The sequence below is a fragment of the Cicer arietinum genome, chromosome 5 (assembly GCF_000331145.2).
Source record: "Cicer arietinum cultivar CDC Frontier isolate Library 1 chromosome 5, Cicar.CDCFrontier_v2.0, whole genome shotgun sequence".
NCBI classification, from domain to species: domain Eukaryota; kingdom Viridiplantae; phylum Streptophyta; class Magnoliopsida; order Fabales; family Fabaceae; genus Cicer; species Cicer arietinum.
The window spans coordinates 52,332,242-52,347,739 of record NC_021164.2 but is presented as its reverse complement, the minus strand read 5'-3'; the positions used below and the strand labels follow the sequence as shown (position 1 = coordinate 52,347,739).

The 15,498-nt window shown below is 31.4% G+C and overlaps 2 protein-coding genes and 1 pseudogene across 3 annotated transcripts; 2 read left to right on the top strand and 1 right to left on the bottom strand.

Annotated features, from left to right (window-relative positions):
• LOC101509311 (disease resistance protein RPM1-like) overlaps positions 1 to 1,682 on the top strand; it is a 3,097-nt pseudogene extending 1,415 nt beyond the window's left edge.
• Positions 1,683 to 2,471: 789 nt separating this feature from the next.
• Positions 2,472 to 7,480, top strand: LOC101507721 (uncharacterized). Of its 2 annotated transcripts, none has more exons than XM_012715776.3 (6): positions 2,472 to 2,866; positions 3,401 to 3,889; positions 4,491 to 4,640; positions 4,821 to 4,901; positions 5,305 to 5,609; positions 6,178 to 7,480. In XM_012715776.3, exons 1-6 carry the CDS (start codon positions 2,800 to 2,802, stop codon positions 6,772 to 6,774), a joined length of 1,689 nt encoding a protein of 562 aa, XP_012571230.1. In that variant the 5' UTR covers positions 2,472 to 2,799; the 3' UTR covers positions 6,775 to 7,480. The 2 variants fall into 2 exon arrangements, with proteins under 2 accessions (XP_012571230.1, XP_004500133.1); XM_004500076.4 differs by having other exon boundaries at positions 2,473 to 2,866; positions 5,176 to 5,609.
• A 1,596-nt stretch (positions 7,481 to 9,076) lies between these two features.
• Positions 9,077 to 13,875, bottom strand: LOC101507410 (beta-1,2-xylosyltransferase). Its single transcript, XM_004500075.4, has 3 exons — positions 13,088 to 13,875; positions 11,356 to 11,505; positions 9,077 to 10,491 (listed from the first exon to the last, which is right to left on the bottom strand). The coding sequence occupies exons 1-3, from the start codon at positions 13,757 to 13,759 to the stop codon at positions 9,769 to 9,771; spliced, it is 1,545 nt and encodes a 514-aa protein (XP_004500132.1). The 5' UTR covers positions 13,760 to 13,875; the 3' UTR covers positions 9,077 to 9,768.
• Positions 13,876 to 15,498: the final 1,623 nt, after the last annotated feature.

Sequence of the window (15,498 nt, the reverse complement as noted above, 5' to 3'; positions counted from 1 at the left end):
TCCTGCAAACACTACGTAAAGTTGATTTAGGTATGGATGGAGTTACAGAGGTAATTAAAGCGTTAGGAAAGCTGAAGCAGATAAGGGACTTGGGGTTGCTAAATGTTCGGGAAGAACATGGAAGCATTCTTTCTTCCTCAATCAATCAAATGAAACACTTAAAGAAACTAAGTGTAAATTCAAATATTGAAGTTGCATCTCTTGTCGTGGATTTGCATTTGATTCAAGCACCAAGTATGCTTCAAAAACTTATTCTATTTGGGAGGTTACAGACGTTACCAATGTGGATTCCAGAGCTTCAAAATCTTGTTATGTTGGATTTGTCTTATTCCAATTTAACTAATGATCCAATGCAATCACTGAAAAATTTGCAACACTTGTCGATCCTCTATATAGACTCTGATGCTTATAAAGGTTTAAGTTTTCATTTTCAAGATGGATGGTTTCAAAAGCTAAAGGAACTGCACATTAGTGATATGAATGAATTGAGATATATTATTATCGACAAAGGAGCACTCCCGTTTCTCAAGACACTTAGGTTATTCCGCCTCCCGTGTATGGAGCATATGCCCACTGGCATACAATACTTAGAGAAGCTTGAAGTTCTCTATATGTTGCATATGGGAGTTGGATTTGTGAAGCACGTTTCTCTTGAAGAATGTTGGTGTCAGATCAGGGAGAATGTGTCATGTATACTAATTACTTCAACTGATGGAGATGTTATTAGAAACTCGACCCAGGAGAAAAAAGTGTGCTTTTTTTTTTTTTTTCTTCATAAAACTTATTTTGGTACTAATATTTTAGACCTCTGATTAATATTGTTAGGCAGTTGTTAGGCAGCAGTTATTATATTAGGCAACCGTTATATTATTTTTGACAATTAATTGGGAGAGAACAAACTCTTGAATTCTTTGGGTAAAAGTCAATTATTACCATTAAGTTTCTATCATAATATTTTTCGTTTTGTATTTCTATAGGCATTAGAATGTTTAATGTTCAGTCATCAAAATACAAGTTTTATTTTATTTTATTTTCGTCTGTTATATGCTTTATTATTTTAACACAACATCACCAACTTTGTTGTAATCCTTTCATTTCAAAAGAGTCTAATTTTCACATTGATAGTTTGTTAGGTGTTTGGCTTCAATTTCATATGCAATTGCAATTCAGATTGCCGACAAGGACTTTGACCACAACACTTTGGTGCTTTATTCCTCCATAAAGAATTATATGTTTTGTTGTTATTATATAGTTATGGTGTATGAAATCTCTACATTGTTGCTTTTCATTTGATATTTGAGTTATTTGTAATAATCTTAGTGTATTATGTATGTGACATATTTACTTTATGTATTGGTGTAAGAAAAATCAAGTTTTATGGAAGAAGTCAATACCATTTTTGCATAATAATATTTCATACAAAGATAGGAAACAATAGGAATTTATGAAATCCTGATAGAAAATATCACTGATTTCATTACAGAATTCAATGATAGAAAAGACATTACATCAGATTACATTCATGTTGAATAAACTCAAATTTGCAAGAGCCATTATGATCTGTTGATGATCAAAGAGAAGAGATATTATTTGCATTGAAATCTGCAAAAACCCAAATGCAGGAACATAGAAGGGGTGAGAAAGTTCTAGAGAGTCCAGGGTTAATTAGTCCTTCAAATTAGAACCACCAAACAACAAAGTCATACATAATAAATTGCATACAATTGTCCTTTAAGTTTTAGCTCAATTGACTAATACCGATATTCTTAGTTTGAACACTATGTTCTGAGTTCGAATCTAAGACCTCGTAGTTGTGTGTGTGAATTTCTTGTGGTATTTACCATCTCATTTATAGACAAAAAAAAATTGCATACAGCTTAATCACAAGCTTCAGGGTCATTAACTTGCACATCACTTCAAAGTAAAAGAATTTCAGAATTTCTTTAACAGAACAAAAATAAAAAAACATACATTAGAAGAAGCCTTTGTAAAAACTACAATAACTTCAAAATGACATGATGCAATTAAAATTTGTGATTTACATTTTCTTAAAAAGAAATGAAAAATAGCAAGTCACTAAGCACTTGCAACTTTTGGATTTATAAAAAAGAACAAAATAAAAACAAGTTGCAGTATAAATAAAAACATAAATTAAAGTTACATGTTAAATATAACAAGACTAGTAATTAATTTGAAGATAAAGGTGCTCCTACTGTGAAATGAAAAATAAAATAAAAAAAGCCAAATTAAGAAAATGAAGTGTAACAAACATGGCATATACTACTTTTACTTTTTTCTTGGAAAGTATATTATCCACAGCACTGAAAAAGGAATAAAAAAGCAATGTAGCAGTAAAATGTGGAAATAAGAATCAACATCCCCAAACAACTCACTTTGCTTTTCAGGTCTTTAATTAAAAAAGTGAAAAAAGGAACATGCCCCTTTCACCTGTGGATTAATATTTAATTTATAACAGCACAATTAACAAACAAATGTAAAAAAGAGGAAGAAACCGATGCAAGAATGCATTTTGATTTTGTTTTCTTCAGTTTTTTCTTATTTTGTTTCCTGTAAAGGATAGTATTTTAAAACTATTGCAATTGCATCCAGCAATAGAAGAGTTTCAAGTTCTTCAACTTTGCTTTGTCTGAAAGGAAAGCATATATGATATTAATATTCCAACTCTTATATCAGGAAGAGCCAAAGAAGTGTGATTTTAACCATAACTTCTACAGCTTCTGATTATTCATTTGAATCAGTTTTCAGCTTCCAAAACCAAGACAAAGTTTTGTAATAGAAATGGCATCTGCAGAATCAAGTCCACTGATGTCTTTTGATCATGTCAAGGCTTCTGTCACTGAGTTCGGTATGTGTTTCACCATATATTGGACTATGATCCTTCTTTCTTATTTTTATTAAGACAAAAAAATGGGTTTCTGAAACAATGGATTAGCAAAAACAAAACAACTTTTTGGATTGTGTTTATAGGCAAAAGACTGCAAAATAAAATGACCATAGAATTTTTTTCCATGAAACTTTAGTGAGAATTTGAAGTCTAACTTTCTTAGTTGAAAAGCTTAATACTTGTAGTTGTAACTTTGCTAGAGATCATCACATACTTTTTTTAATAGGTAAATGAATTGGTACTCCTCGATTATGTTAGTTTTCAGGATTTGAACCCTGAACCTCTTGATTATTACTTCTTTGATGTCCCTGAACTCACCATATATTAAAATGTCCTTCATATGGATACTTGATTCAAGCAAAAGCTTCTATAGTTTACAATTACATTGAAAATACATGAGGCATTTTTATGAAGTGTTCTTCTTAAAAAATGTTTGTCTGTTATTCTATTGGCCATTTCCATACAAACTCATGTTGTTACTATTATTTCCAAAAGCTAGAGGATTCAACCACAGTTACTACCAACCTCTTCACTTATCAATACTAAAAGGCGACTGGCAATCTACAAAGGCTTTCATCGACAACGATCCGACCGCATTGACAACAAAGATTACAATACTTGGCAGGACTGCACTTCATGTTGCAGCTGTATCAGCTCAGTGGCACCTCATTGAGAAATTGTTGCAGCACATGCCTCCAAATGTGCTTGCAGAATTGGATTTTATGGGTTGTACCTGCCTTCACTATGTTGCAATGGGCGAAAGCATTAATGCAGCCAAGGCATTGATGGCTAAAAATCCTTCACTTACACAAGTTACTGATTTTAAAGGATTCACACCACTCATCTATAGTATCACTTCTACTAGATGTAAAGAGATGGTTTGGTATCTTGTTTTGAATACTACAGATGACAGACCTGGCTGTCCATTCTCTGGTCCCTCTGCTAGTCAACTTGTTGCTTTGCTTACCGCTGCCGGATTTCATGGTAACCAAAATTCTTTGCTGAATATGCAAGGGTCTGTTAACTTTGTGAAATATTTTTTGTTTTTATTTTTTAAAATATGTTGATTTTTCTAATAAGAAGATGAGAGACTTTTGAAGGGAATCATTGTGATGGAGAGAAGATGAAGGGGTAGATAGAGATGATGCTTTTGCAAAAAATAATGAAAGCATTTCTTTTGACATTTTCACTTTTTCTGTTCACTTCAAGATTACTATATTATCTCTTTATTAGCGTGTAAAACTAACACAAATTTTGAGCTGTAAATGTTGTAAGTAATTTTAGTCCTGATTCATGAAACAGAATGAGTTAAGTTTATAATGTTAATGTCTTCATAGCTCTCTTCCTAAAGATTTTCCAATATAGGTAGAATTTCACTAAATTACAAAGTTATTATTTGAGTTTTTATTTTTGTAGTTTAAAGCTTTTACCACTTCAATTTTATATATCTAGTTGCAGTAGAAAGCCAAAGTAATAATGTACTGCAAGGTTACCAAAATATCCTAAATTGTTCAGCTTTAATAGCTAAGCATATAAAACAATATTACTCATATGTTTATATCCTTTTTGAATCATCCATGTGCAGATATCACAATGTATCTTGTGCAACACTACCCTAACTTGGCCACTATTTCTGATTCAAATGGAAGCATTATACTTAATGTTTTGTCAAAATTGCCATCTCACTTTCAAAGTGGACACAAGTTTGGGTTTTGGAAAAGATTCATTTACCACTGTAAGTACTTTCTTTAAGCATAATTCTTCTGTGGTACAATCTATGAAGCACCGACACAATCATAGACACCAGACACGACATTGATACGTAAATACTTACTTTATTGTTCTTTTGTGGTACAATGCTCGGTTGTAATACTCTTCTGCCTTACTGAAGTTTAACATTCTTAAACTATATCAGGTGTTCCTGTAGAACATGAATATTTACCACCCAATCATTCTAACTCTGGAAATACAATATGGAATGCACTTCAAAATCTTGGTATGTTATACTTGTAGTGAAGCAAAATTCCCTGCGATTCTCTAAAAGTATCATTCTCTATGTAACAACATGTGGACACCGGACATAATATTGACATGTAGACATTGATAATAATTTAAAAAAATAGAAGACTGAATGTAACCACATGTGTCGTGTCAGTGTCAGACACCAAACACACCATCAATGTGAAGTGTCGATGCTACATATATCATTCTCTTAACTTATGTTTCTTTTTTTTATTTAAAATTTATAAAGTAGACAATTTCATTTTCAGTTCCTAGCATAAAGCTACTTAGAGATACAAAGTTGAAACATGTATCTGCTGTGAGATTGGTTGAATTTGTTTCCTCACAAGCTTCAACCAAGAATGACAATCAATTCTGGCAATCTTTTGTGAGTGCAGACATTATTTTCAGTGCAACATCATCTGGTATAGTTGAAATTTTAAGGATTTGTTTTCAGTTTTTTCCTGATTTGGTTTGGACTCACATGCCAAATGAAGGGTATGTAGCTCAAATTGCCATCAAGAATAGGCAAGAAAAAGTTTTTAGTCTTCTATGCAAGATGCCAATAATTTGCAAGCTTTTAGTATTGGCTTTAGATGAATCACAGAACACTACATCACATCTAGCAGCAAGGTTTGCTTCTCAAGTAGAGTCAATTTCAGGTGCATCATTTCAATTGCAAAGAGAGTTACAGTGGTTTAAGGTTTGTTTAATCTCATAAGCACATTCTTTAGTTCTTACTACTCTGTCCATCTCATATTGAGTATCACATTAGCAAAAGAAAAATATACCTAAAATAAGTGTCGCTTTATAATTTCGATGCAACAATTTAATTTATATTCACTGTCAGTTGGAAAAATTGTTTACATTATCAATCAATCATAACCATTAGATCATTAAAAATATTTGACTTTAGTCATAACTACTTTCAAAATCGCACATAGTGTTGGTTGTGATGTATTGATCGTGTAAAACTTTTTACGGTGACATTGTATCACAATTAAACTCATTAGTTTATTCTATTTATATCAACAATTAATATTATTCACATCACTATCAAGTTCATTATACTCCACTGTGTATTTATGACAATGATTAACTCCCAATGGTTAAAAAAGAAATTTTGTAATATTGTTACATTCTTTCATTTGTCTACAACTTATCTTAATTTGAGTGAAATAACCTAAAGTGATACTCAATAATATGGAACATTAGGAGTGATTAAGTTCAATTCCATAAAGTTATTGATAACATGGCTACATCACCAACAGGAAGTAGAGAAATTGGATCATCCTCTCCATAAAGAAGTTAAAAACCAAGATGGTAAAACAGCTTGGCAAGTGTTCAAGGAAGAGCACAAGGCATTGCTTGAAGAAGGGAAGAATTGGATGAAGGATACATCAAACTCTTGTATGTTAGTGGCAACTCTTATCGCCACTATCGCCTTTGCGGCCGCAATAACTGTACCTGGAGGTAACAATCAGGACAAAGGAATTCCAATATTCTTGTCAGATAACACCTTCATGGTATTTGCTGTGTCAGATGCACTAGCCTTGTTTTCATCAATGGCTTCACTTCTGATGTTTTTAGCGATACTAAATGCGCGCTTCGCCGAAGAAGATTTTGTCATGGAATTACCAAAGAGATTAATAATAGGTATGGCTTGTATGTTCTTTGGTGTAGTGAGTACAATGGTAGCATTTGGTGCAGCACTGTCTATGTTGCTAAAGGAGAGACTTAAATGGGCTCCAATTCCCATTGCTCTTTTGGCTTGTGTCCCTATTGCTCTATTTTCAAAGCTTCAACTTCCTTTGTTCATACAAATGATCATATCAACATATGGATCAAGATTCTCACATATACTTTAGAAAGGCTTTTTGTTCTTGCATTTGAAAAACAAGACAATGTGTTGAAAAACAAAAGCCTTATAGGTGTGTCAACGGGTGTTAACGCCATTGTTTTTCCTCTACTGTGATGCTTTTGCATATCATTTTCACTTAAAAAAGAGTGTTAATTCAATTGATACTTGACTACATAAAACGTACAAAATTTGACAGTGAATAAAAAGTTCCAATAACTTTTCAACTATTACGAAGAAAGCTTGACATTCTTTTACAAAGGAAAAAAGGAATGTTCGTCAAAGAAATTTTGTGGGTGGTTGTCCTGTATTAGGATATATAAGCTTGTATAATGCCGAGTCAAAGTGTTAGTTAAGCTTGCTTACTTTTTAGACAATGGGGCAAATAAATCTTTTTTGGAAACAGGAGAAAAACACAAAAAGAAAGAAAAAGAATGTATTACAGTTGTTGTATATAATGACAAAAGTTTGAAAAAGATGGGACAGAGACAATCAACCCTAATTTCAGCGCCTCCATCAAACCTTAATAATTATTATTTATCTTTAGTTACATCACCATCATATATAAACTACCTCATTTTGGTTCCATTGATCATTCTTGAAGATTTGAAGTTATTAGGAAGTTGTAATACGGCTTGCTTATGCAAAATAACTCGCTAATGTCATTGTGGTTTGTATTTCATCTTTTGTAATCTCCATTTGTTCATGTTTAATCATATTTTTATTTTGATGTTTAAAGTCAGTATGAATTAAATCAGGTTTAGTTAAAGATTAACGAAGTTAAAATGAAGTTTGCATTTTAGTATGTTGCAAGTGTGATTAGCTTCCTCTTAAACAGTTGATTTCACTCTAATTTATTAAAACGTAAACTGATTATAATACCTGCATTTTTTTGTCTATTATTAGATATAGACCCTACTTTGTGTGGGAACATTTGAAATATTAAACTATTATTTGAATTTATGATGCTATGAATTTTTTTCATGCTGATTTTGTTGCAATTGAAGTTGAAATGTTTATTTATTGCAATTGAAGTTGAGAATGTTTATATAGATATTGTTCTTAAAACCAATGTAAATGAAATTAATAACTATGTTATTTACTGTGCAATTATTGTTATTGGTGATTTTGGACCGGACTCAAGCCCAAAGGGCGAACGGCTATTCACCCTTAGTCCAATCCAGTCAATTTTTATAATGAAAATTATTACATTTATTCCATGTAAATGTAGAAGGAATGAAAATACACATCGATTTTCCATTTTGTGAACATTAGTTCTTGAGTCACAAAAATTAGTTTTTGAGTTTTATAAACCGATGAATAAAGTACATTCTTGAAAAAAATAATGTTTTCAGTAATTTATATTGTGTAAGATCCTAACTTGACGCATGAAATCAGAGACAAAGCTAAGAATTAAGCATATGGAACCAAATTTAAAAGTATAATAATGTAATAATGAAAAAGAAAAAAAATTCAAATGTGCAGTGTATACAAGACATTTAAGAAATTATAAAATATATTCAAAGTTAATATTATCAAACAAATATAAAATAAACTAATTTTGGGATCCACAATGATGTTTCAAAAAAGATAAAACAAATTAGATTTCTAGTAGAGACTTGTTATATATTTTACTTGATTAAAAAGTGTTTAAGATTTAATATAATGAGTATAAAAAAGTCCATTATAAAATATCATATCTATTATTTATTAAAATTTACATCATAAGATTTGTTCTAAGCTCTCTCATCTCAAGCATCTTCACACAAAATTGCTGACATGACGTCATTTTAAGGCTTTCTAAAAAACAATAAAACTAATACATTAAAAAAAACTATTAAATGCATGCTTAAATAGTGATGTACATTAAAAGTATTCAATTGAATGAAAAACAATATTTCAAATTTTAATTTTTCTTTTTTATATTTTGAATTTAATAAAAAAAAGCATTAACTGAATAATTAAATGAAATGTAATCCAACCTAACCTCTACCATCCAATTCCCATGCAAGTCTCAAACACTCAAGGCTATGACCATCCTTAGAATTGTTCTTTAGCCAAAATTCCAACTTTTAAATAATTTTGAAGTTTTGATTGGTGAATTTTCAAATTAAAACTGTTTAATAAATTCAATTTTTGAAAATATTAAGTATATAATATAAAAATTTGAGATTTTGAATAATTGAAAGAACTTAATGATAACAACCAAAGAAATTAAGTAACTAAATTGACTCAAATTTAACAATTAAGTCTAACAAAATCTTCCAAGAAAAAAGGTTGTGTCAGCAAAAAAATTGATTGATACATACCCAGAGATGCAATTTGTATAGTTTACCTCAATTTTCAATAACACAGTATCTGTTTCAAAATGATTCCGATAAACAAAATAGTGGTAAGGAATCACCTATGATACAACACAGCCCTAATTTGTGGAAGAAACAATGGACAAAACAAATAATTGGGACCTTGCATCTGTATAAGGTACTATCAACATCTCAGTTGGCTCATCAATAATACACCTAAACTTCCACAACAAGCTAATATGGTTTACATAAATCAACACAATTTGAACTATTTTCCCATGACGCTGAATTTTGCAACCTTCTTCAGTTGAACATGGACATGATATAATTTGTTATGTTAAGTGCTATTTCTGCTACAACATCATATCAGCAATTCTTTCAGCTCGGTAACCGACCCAATCTGGATGTAGTTATAATAAGGTTAGAGATTGCTTGACGTGGATGAGATACAAGTAATAATAAATTTTGAGATTGCCCGCCATTCAACTACTCAAGCTCAGATATCATCAGCTCCATGAAACACAGACACCGGACACTAACACAGACACCGTACATTGATACGTAGACATCAATAATAAGTTCATAAAGTGAGAGTAATTGAATGTAACCATAAGTATTGGTGTCTGACATGTGTTGGACACGTCTTCAATCCGAGGTGTTGGTGTTACATATTGTCAGTTTCAAGTCCAAGCCCAAAACACTCAACATCCAAGGCTTTTCATTATGCTGACAAGGGTATTGATCACAGTTTCAGGATTGGCATATGATCCATCAAGGTTAATTGCGTGGTACTCCAACCCTTTCCACTGTGCAATGTATGCAAAATGTGGACGCCTGAATTGGCTGCTAATAATCTCTAGAATCACAGTTTTAGGTAATGCAGATACTATGTGAGTAAGACCGGCACCATGAGCACCAACGATCACAGATGCATCTTGAATGGCTCGTACCTGCTCTTTCATAGACATGTGTGCAAACAATCCGTTGGCAAGGTCGATTTTACACCTTTTATAATTAGATGCCCAATTGTTCAAGGAATTGAACACTTCCGCCTCGTTACTTAGTCTTGATTCAACTTTACCACCATGACGCGGATGAGCTAAATAATCTTCTCGGCGAACAAAGAGGATGTTATGTCCAGAGACTGATTTTGCACCGCGGTTTAAGGTTAAAGGTAGTCCAAATGCTGCTTGGATCATTTCTCCAAACTCGGAAAGACGCGCAGTTTTTTGACTATCAGGCTTTTGCCGCAATTCTTGTGCAGAAGCTCCTTCGCAATATATATCTTCCGTTAGCCCTTTAAATAAAGCAGTCTCGTATCCCAAAGGTGAGAGAATAGCATGACGAAAACAAACTGTTCCACTGAAGTTTTTAGCATATCTGAGGCTCGAGAATAACGCTTTCCACGTCTCTTCAAGTGGAGCCTGAAAATCATTCGAAGTAACTAATAAACTAACCAATAATTCTTCCAAAGCAAATAAAACTAACCTGTAAGAAAAAGATAGTAAATTTGTGAATAAGAAGAAAGATTAATACTTAAGCAACACGATTATTAATTTCCAAATTCAACCCAAACGACACCAACAGATGAATCTTACAAGTTATAACCAATCCTTACTTGATAGTCTCCTAAGAAAATAATGAGAATCAAAATATGTACCTCAACTATTAATTCTTTTATTTAGATCATGAAATTCCATTAGGTCCAAGTGGTTCATTTTATGAAAGAAAGCAGTGCACAAACCGGAGAGAATGGGAAACAGATCCCCTGCAGTAATTGTGTGACGTAGTTTCTGTTTTGGTTTGTCCGATCTCAATCAACTGTCAAAATTACTTAAAACTGATGTTGTGAATGTGTGATTTGAAGATTTGAACTGTCCGATCTTAAATTAATGGTCGAGATCTCCTAACCCTGTGTAAATGCATGATTCCCCTACGACAGGGAATCCAGGTCCTACTAGGTTACACAAACATCATCAACTAATTTTCATAATGAGGTCAAAAATTACACACATAGTCAACAACCTTTTCAACTCTCCACATCTCAATTGTCCTATCTGATTCGGTATCTCAAAACCTTACTTCTGACTCCGATATATTCAGTTGCTAAGTCAACATCTAACGACGAAAAAATCACTGGCAAAGAAAGTATACATGCAAACAAGCAACATTAACGATGCTGCATGCTTTCAAATTGTCATGTTTCCATAATGAGAAAGTAAGCAAACCAAATATCATCAGAAAGTTGAAATCAAATGAAACTGATTTACAAAACAGATCATGCATACCTTACAATGGCCATCTAAAAAGATCAAATGAGGTCGATTAGGCAAGCCAGTAACTCTAGAAGAAACATATGCACTGTACCAGTCTGTAACAGTGTGAAAAAGATTAGCGTATTCAAAGCGTGTCACCAGAAGTGTTGGTTCCTCAATCCACTGCAAATAAAAAAATTTCATGTTAAAAGCACATAAAAAGAAGAAGTGGTGTAAACCAGAAAAATGTAACAGTATTACACTAAATTATATCAATTGGGAGGAAGCAATTGAAAAAAATTTAAAACTATAGGGAAGAAAGGATCTAAGAAACATCATGTCAAATCCTTTAAACTTGTTATACAATTTAACTACATTTATTTGGTTCCCCGTTTACCAACGTGGTTAAATAGCAACTAAACCGTAGTAGAAATTTGAACAAATGGCTATAGTTCCGAGATACTTATTTAGAACAAAATGTTGTCGAATGGAGGCTATAGTGGCACTATAACGCAACGGAATTTGAACAAACAGCTTTATTCCGCAATGCACAATGGATAACACTGTCGTTTACACAGGTTTACCTGTTTTGGATAATTTCTTTTCCTCCGCTTCACACTCCCCCTCCAATCTCTAAAAAATATTATTATTTTCATTTACTATAAAATGATAACTGATTATATCCCTAACTATTACATTAAATTCCCTGCCGGATAAAAGACAAACCAAAAGATTTGTAACCCCCCTCTTAAAAGAGAAACTAACTTATAAAACCTACTGCCGCATGGAACAAGTTTCAGAATAATCAAAACTAGGAAAATCATCAACATCTTATAAACCTCACAGCAATTTCAACCCAATACAAGCACTAACCATAAACACAGTCACACAAATAATCAAAGTAAAAAAAAATTTTCATACTTTATTTGATATTGTTAGGAATAAAGGACTAAATCGGAAAAAAAAAAAAAAAAAAAAAAAAAAAAAAAAAAAAAAAAAAAAAAAAAGTTCCAAACAATCCAAGCATTAATTACAAACACTTAAATGATCAAATTCAAAAACAAAAACCATAAAGAACTAATACCTCTGACCTCATCACAAGCAAAATCCAAATTATAAAGTTGACAACTATTCGATCCAAACCCAATAAGTAAAACAATAAATACACATACTCAAAGACATAAAAATAAAAAGTTAGCAAAAATTTCCACTCAATCACTCCAAGCAACACAAACCATAAACACCCAGATGAATAAGTTCAGAAACACAAACCATAAAAAAACAAATAAACACATTCCCCTCACTTCATCACAAGGAAAATCCAAAATCATAAACTTGACTGCTATCGGATCCAACCCAATTGGCAATAAAGCAATAACTAACCATAAACACCAAAATATCAAAGTCAGAAATAAGAAACAGAAAAGTAAAAAAAGAAAATATAAATTAAACTTTCTACCCCTCCCTTCATCACAAGTAAAACCTAAACTATACTAAATTATTCACCCTAATAACAATTTGATCCAAAATTAGAAACTTGACAACAATTTCATTCACCCCTATGCCTAACCAATAACCATATAAACATGATCGACAACAACAACAACAACCAAACTTTTCCCACTAAGTACGGTCAGCTACATGGATCAAACACATTCTATCATATAGTATAATTCATTCCATCTCATTAACCACAAACATGATCAAAGTTAAAAAACTTAAAAAATAAAAATTATGAATGAATGTTCCTATTCCTACACCTGACCTGATCACAAACAAATTCCTTCTTTGGAACGATCCGAATCTTACTAATCAAATCACGCATAGTATGTCTCATAATATCACCTCTAGGAACATACAAATCCAAAAACTCACTATCAACAACCATCTTCTCATCACCATCTTCACCAAACCTATGACCACCATCAATCTCAAAAGCACCCTTTTCAAACAAAGGTAACTCTTCCTCTTCCCTTCTTCCAATAACATCAACCAAATCTTCACCACCTTTCGCCATTCCAATCTTTTCCAACACCATACGAACTCTCCCACCTTCACAGACCGAACTCCTCAATGTCTCACTATACCAACACCGAAACCACCCACCTCCGTCGTCACCAGAGAATACATCAAGACGGCGCGTGAAACCATTTCCAAAATAGCCTTCGCAAGAGCGAAGAGGAGTAGAAGAAGAGGTTTGTGACCAAGGTAGGTAAGAGGGAAGAATTGGCCATGGTTTTGAATTTGAGAAATGGATTTTTTGTTGTTTCTCTATAAAGGGTCGTTTCAAAGGTGTATTGTTTTGATTTGAATTGGAAAGTGTTGGAGAAGAAGGGTTGAGAGAAGAAGATTGATGATGGATTGTGAAGTAGAGACAGAGAGAGAAAGAGTTGAAGACGAAGAGGAACAATAGGATCTGAAGAAGCCTTTTGTTCATCGCTTCTCTCTCTCTCTCTCTCTCTCTCTGAGTGATGAGTGATCAGTGATGAGAGAGAGAGTCGTAAGGTGTGAAGTGAAGACTAAGTGGAAATGAAAAAACTTTAACTTGCAAGTCGCCATGATTATAGAGAGAGACTTTATATATAAATAAATTCTAGATTAATTTACTTTATGTGTCTTTTAATTAATAAATTTATATGTTTCTATATTTATATTTATATCAAATAATTTTATGTTAATAATTCAAATACAAAGATATCTCTTCTGCATATCACAAAAGTCCTCTGTAATTAAACCTACACTGTTTTCTTTTTTAGCAATTCTCCTTTTTAATGCATACTAATAATTAGTAAAAACTTCATCTTTCATCGTTTCCGAAATATCGTCTTTACTATATACATAATTGAAAATTGATATATCAAATATAAAAAAAATAATAAAAATTATCTTTATGATTTTCTTACCAAATTACCTTAATGAAATGAATAATAATAATACTTTATAGAAATAAAATAATTATAAAAGTTAATCTTAATTATCAATTGAAAACTTCCTGCATGTGTACATAATCTAAATATAATTAATATAGAAGTCAAATATCTCTAATAATTTAAAGCTATAATTGACTAATACTATAAGTTATATTTTTATTTTATTATTATAAACAAAATAGTATATATATATATATGATAAATAAATAAAACTCAATAAAATTTGATTTTTTTGGGTGTGATGAATTAATATATTTGTTCTCATATAAATATTAAAAGTTGTTTTTTTCACTTATAATATCATTTAGTTTTTCGGTACACAAGTGAGTGTCAATTTTTTATATTTTACCGAATTTTTTTTTCTCAAGTTTTCTAGTACATAACTTATACTTTGGAAAACTTTTGAAGATACAAAAAAACTTATTTGAAGTTTTCTACAACTACTATAAATTCTTTTTTAAGATTTCCTGAAGACACCTTGTTATCGGAAAACTTCAAAAAAAAAATCGGTAATTGCTGGAAAACTTGAAACCGCAAATTTTCAGAGATTTTTTTTTTATTTCCTATTTTGTTTACTCCTTTGTTTTTAAAAAAATTTTATTATTTTTTTTCTTTGTCACTACCTAATATTAATTTATTATCTCTCACTCTCTCTCTCTTGTTTATTTATCTGATCTAGTGATGATAACCGTCACTTTGTTTTTTTATATCAATCTTTCTAACTCTATTCAAAATAGATTCTCGTGTATCAAAGATCTTAAGTAAAATATAAAATAAATTAATAATAGTTATCGAAAATGTTGGTAGTATCGACACATGTTTTATAAAAAATCAAGAATTAAAAAAAAAACTGATGTATACCGAAAAACTCTTTCACAAATTTTCCGATAGAAGAGTTTACTGAAAAATTTGTGAAAAGTTTTCCGGTAGTTTACATTTTCAACCTTCTGTACCAGAAAACTTTTTAAAGGTTTCTTGTACATACCCTTTCAACCTTTTGCATCAAAAAATATTTTTAAAGTTTTCAATTTCAACCTTTTGTACGGTAAATTTTATAAAAAGTTTTACGGTAGTTTCCTAAAATCTTTTACGTACCAGAAAATTTGGATTGATTGGTCCAAAAATCTTTGAATGGTAAAAAAAAAAGGTGAATTTGAGTTTGTAAAATAGTAAAAAAATTCAAAGGTAAAGTTGACATTTTAAAAATATTGTGAGGGTATAGGTATTAAAGTGGGGTACATGATAA

What these genes read in the sequence shown, in the direction of transcription:
- LOC101507410 (XM_004500075.4), bottom strand. Translation starts at nt 13,759, where the DNA reads ATGAACAAAAGGCTTCTTCAGATCCTATTGTTCCTCTTCGTCTTCAAC. An exon ending in AGGAATTTGTTTGTGATCAG is followed by an intron (nt 11,506 to 13,087) that starts GTCAGGTGTAGG and finishes TTTTATTTGCAG; the next exon opens with TGGATTGAGGAACCAACACT. An exon ending in TTTTAGATGGCCATTGTAAG is followed by an intron (nt 10,492 to 11,355) that starts GTATGCATGATC and finishes AATGATTTTCAG; the next exon opens with GCTCCACTTGAAGAGACGTG.
- LOC101507721 (XM_004500076.4), top strand. Translation starts at nt 2,800, where the DNA reads ATGGCATCTGCAGAATCAAGTCCACTGATGTCTTTTGATCATGTCAAG. An exon ending in GAAAAGATTCATTTACCACT is followed by an intron (nt 4,641 to 4,820) that starts GTAAGTACTTTC and finishes AAACTATATCAG; the next exon opens with GTGTTCCTGTAGAACATGAA. An exon ending in GAGAGTTACAGTGGTTTAAG is followed by an intron (nt 5,610 to 6,177) that starts GTTTGTTTAATC and finishes CATCACCAACAG; the next exon opens with GAAGTAGAGAAATTGGATCA.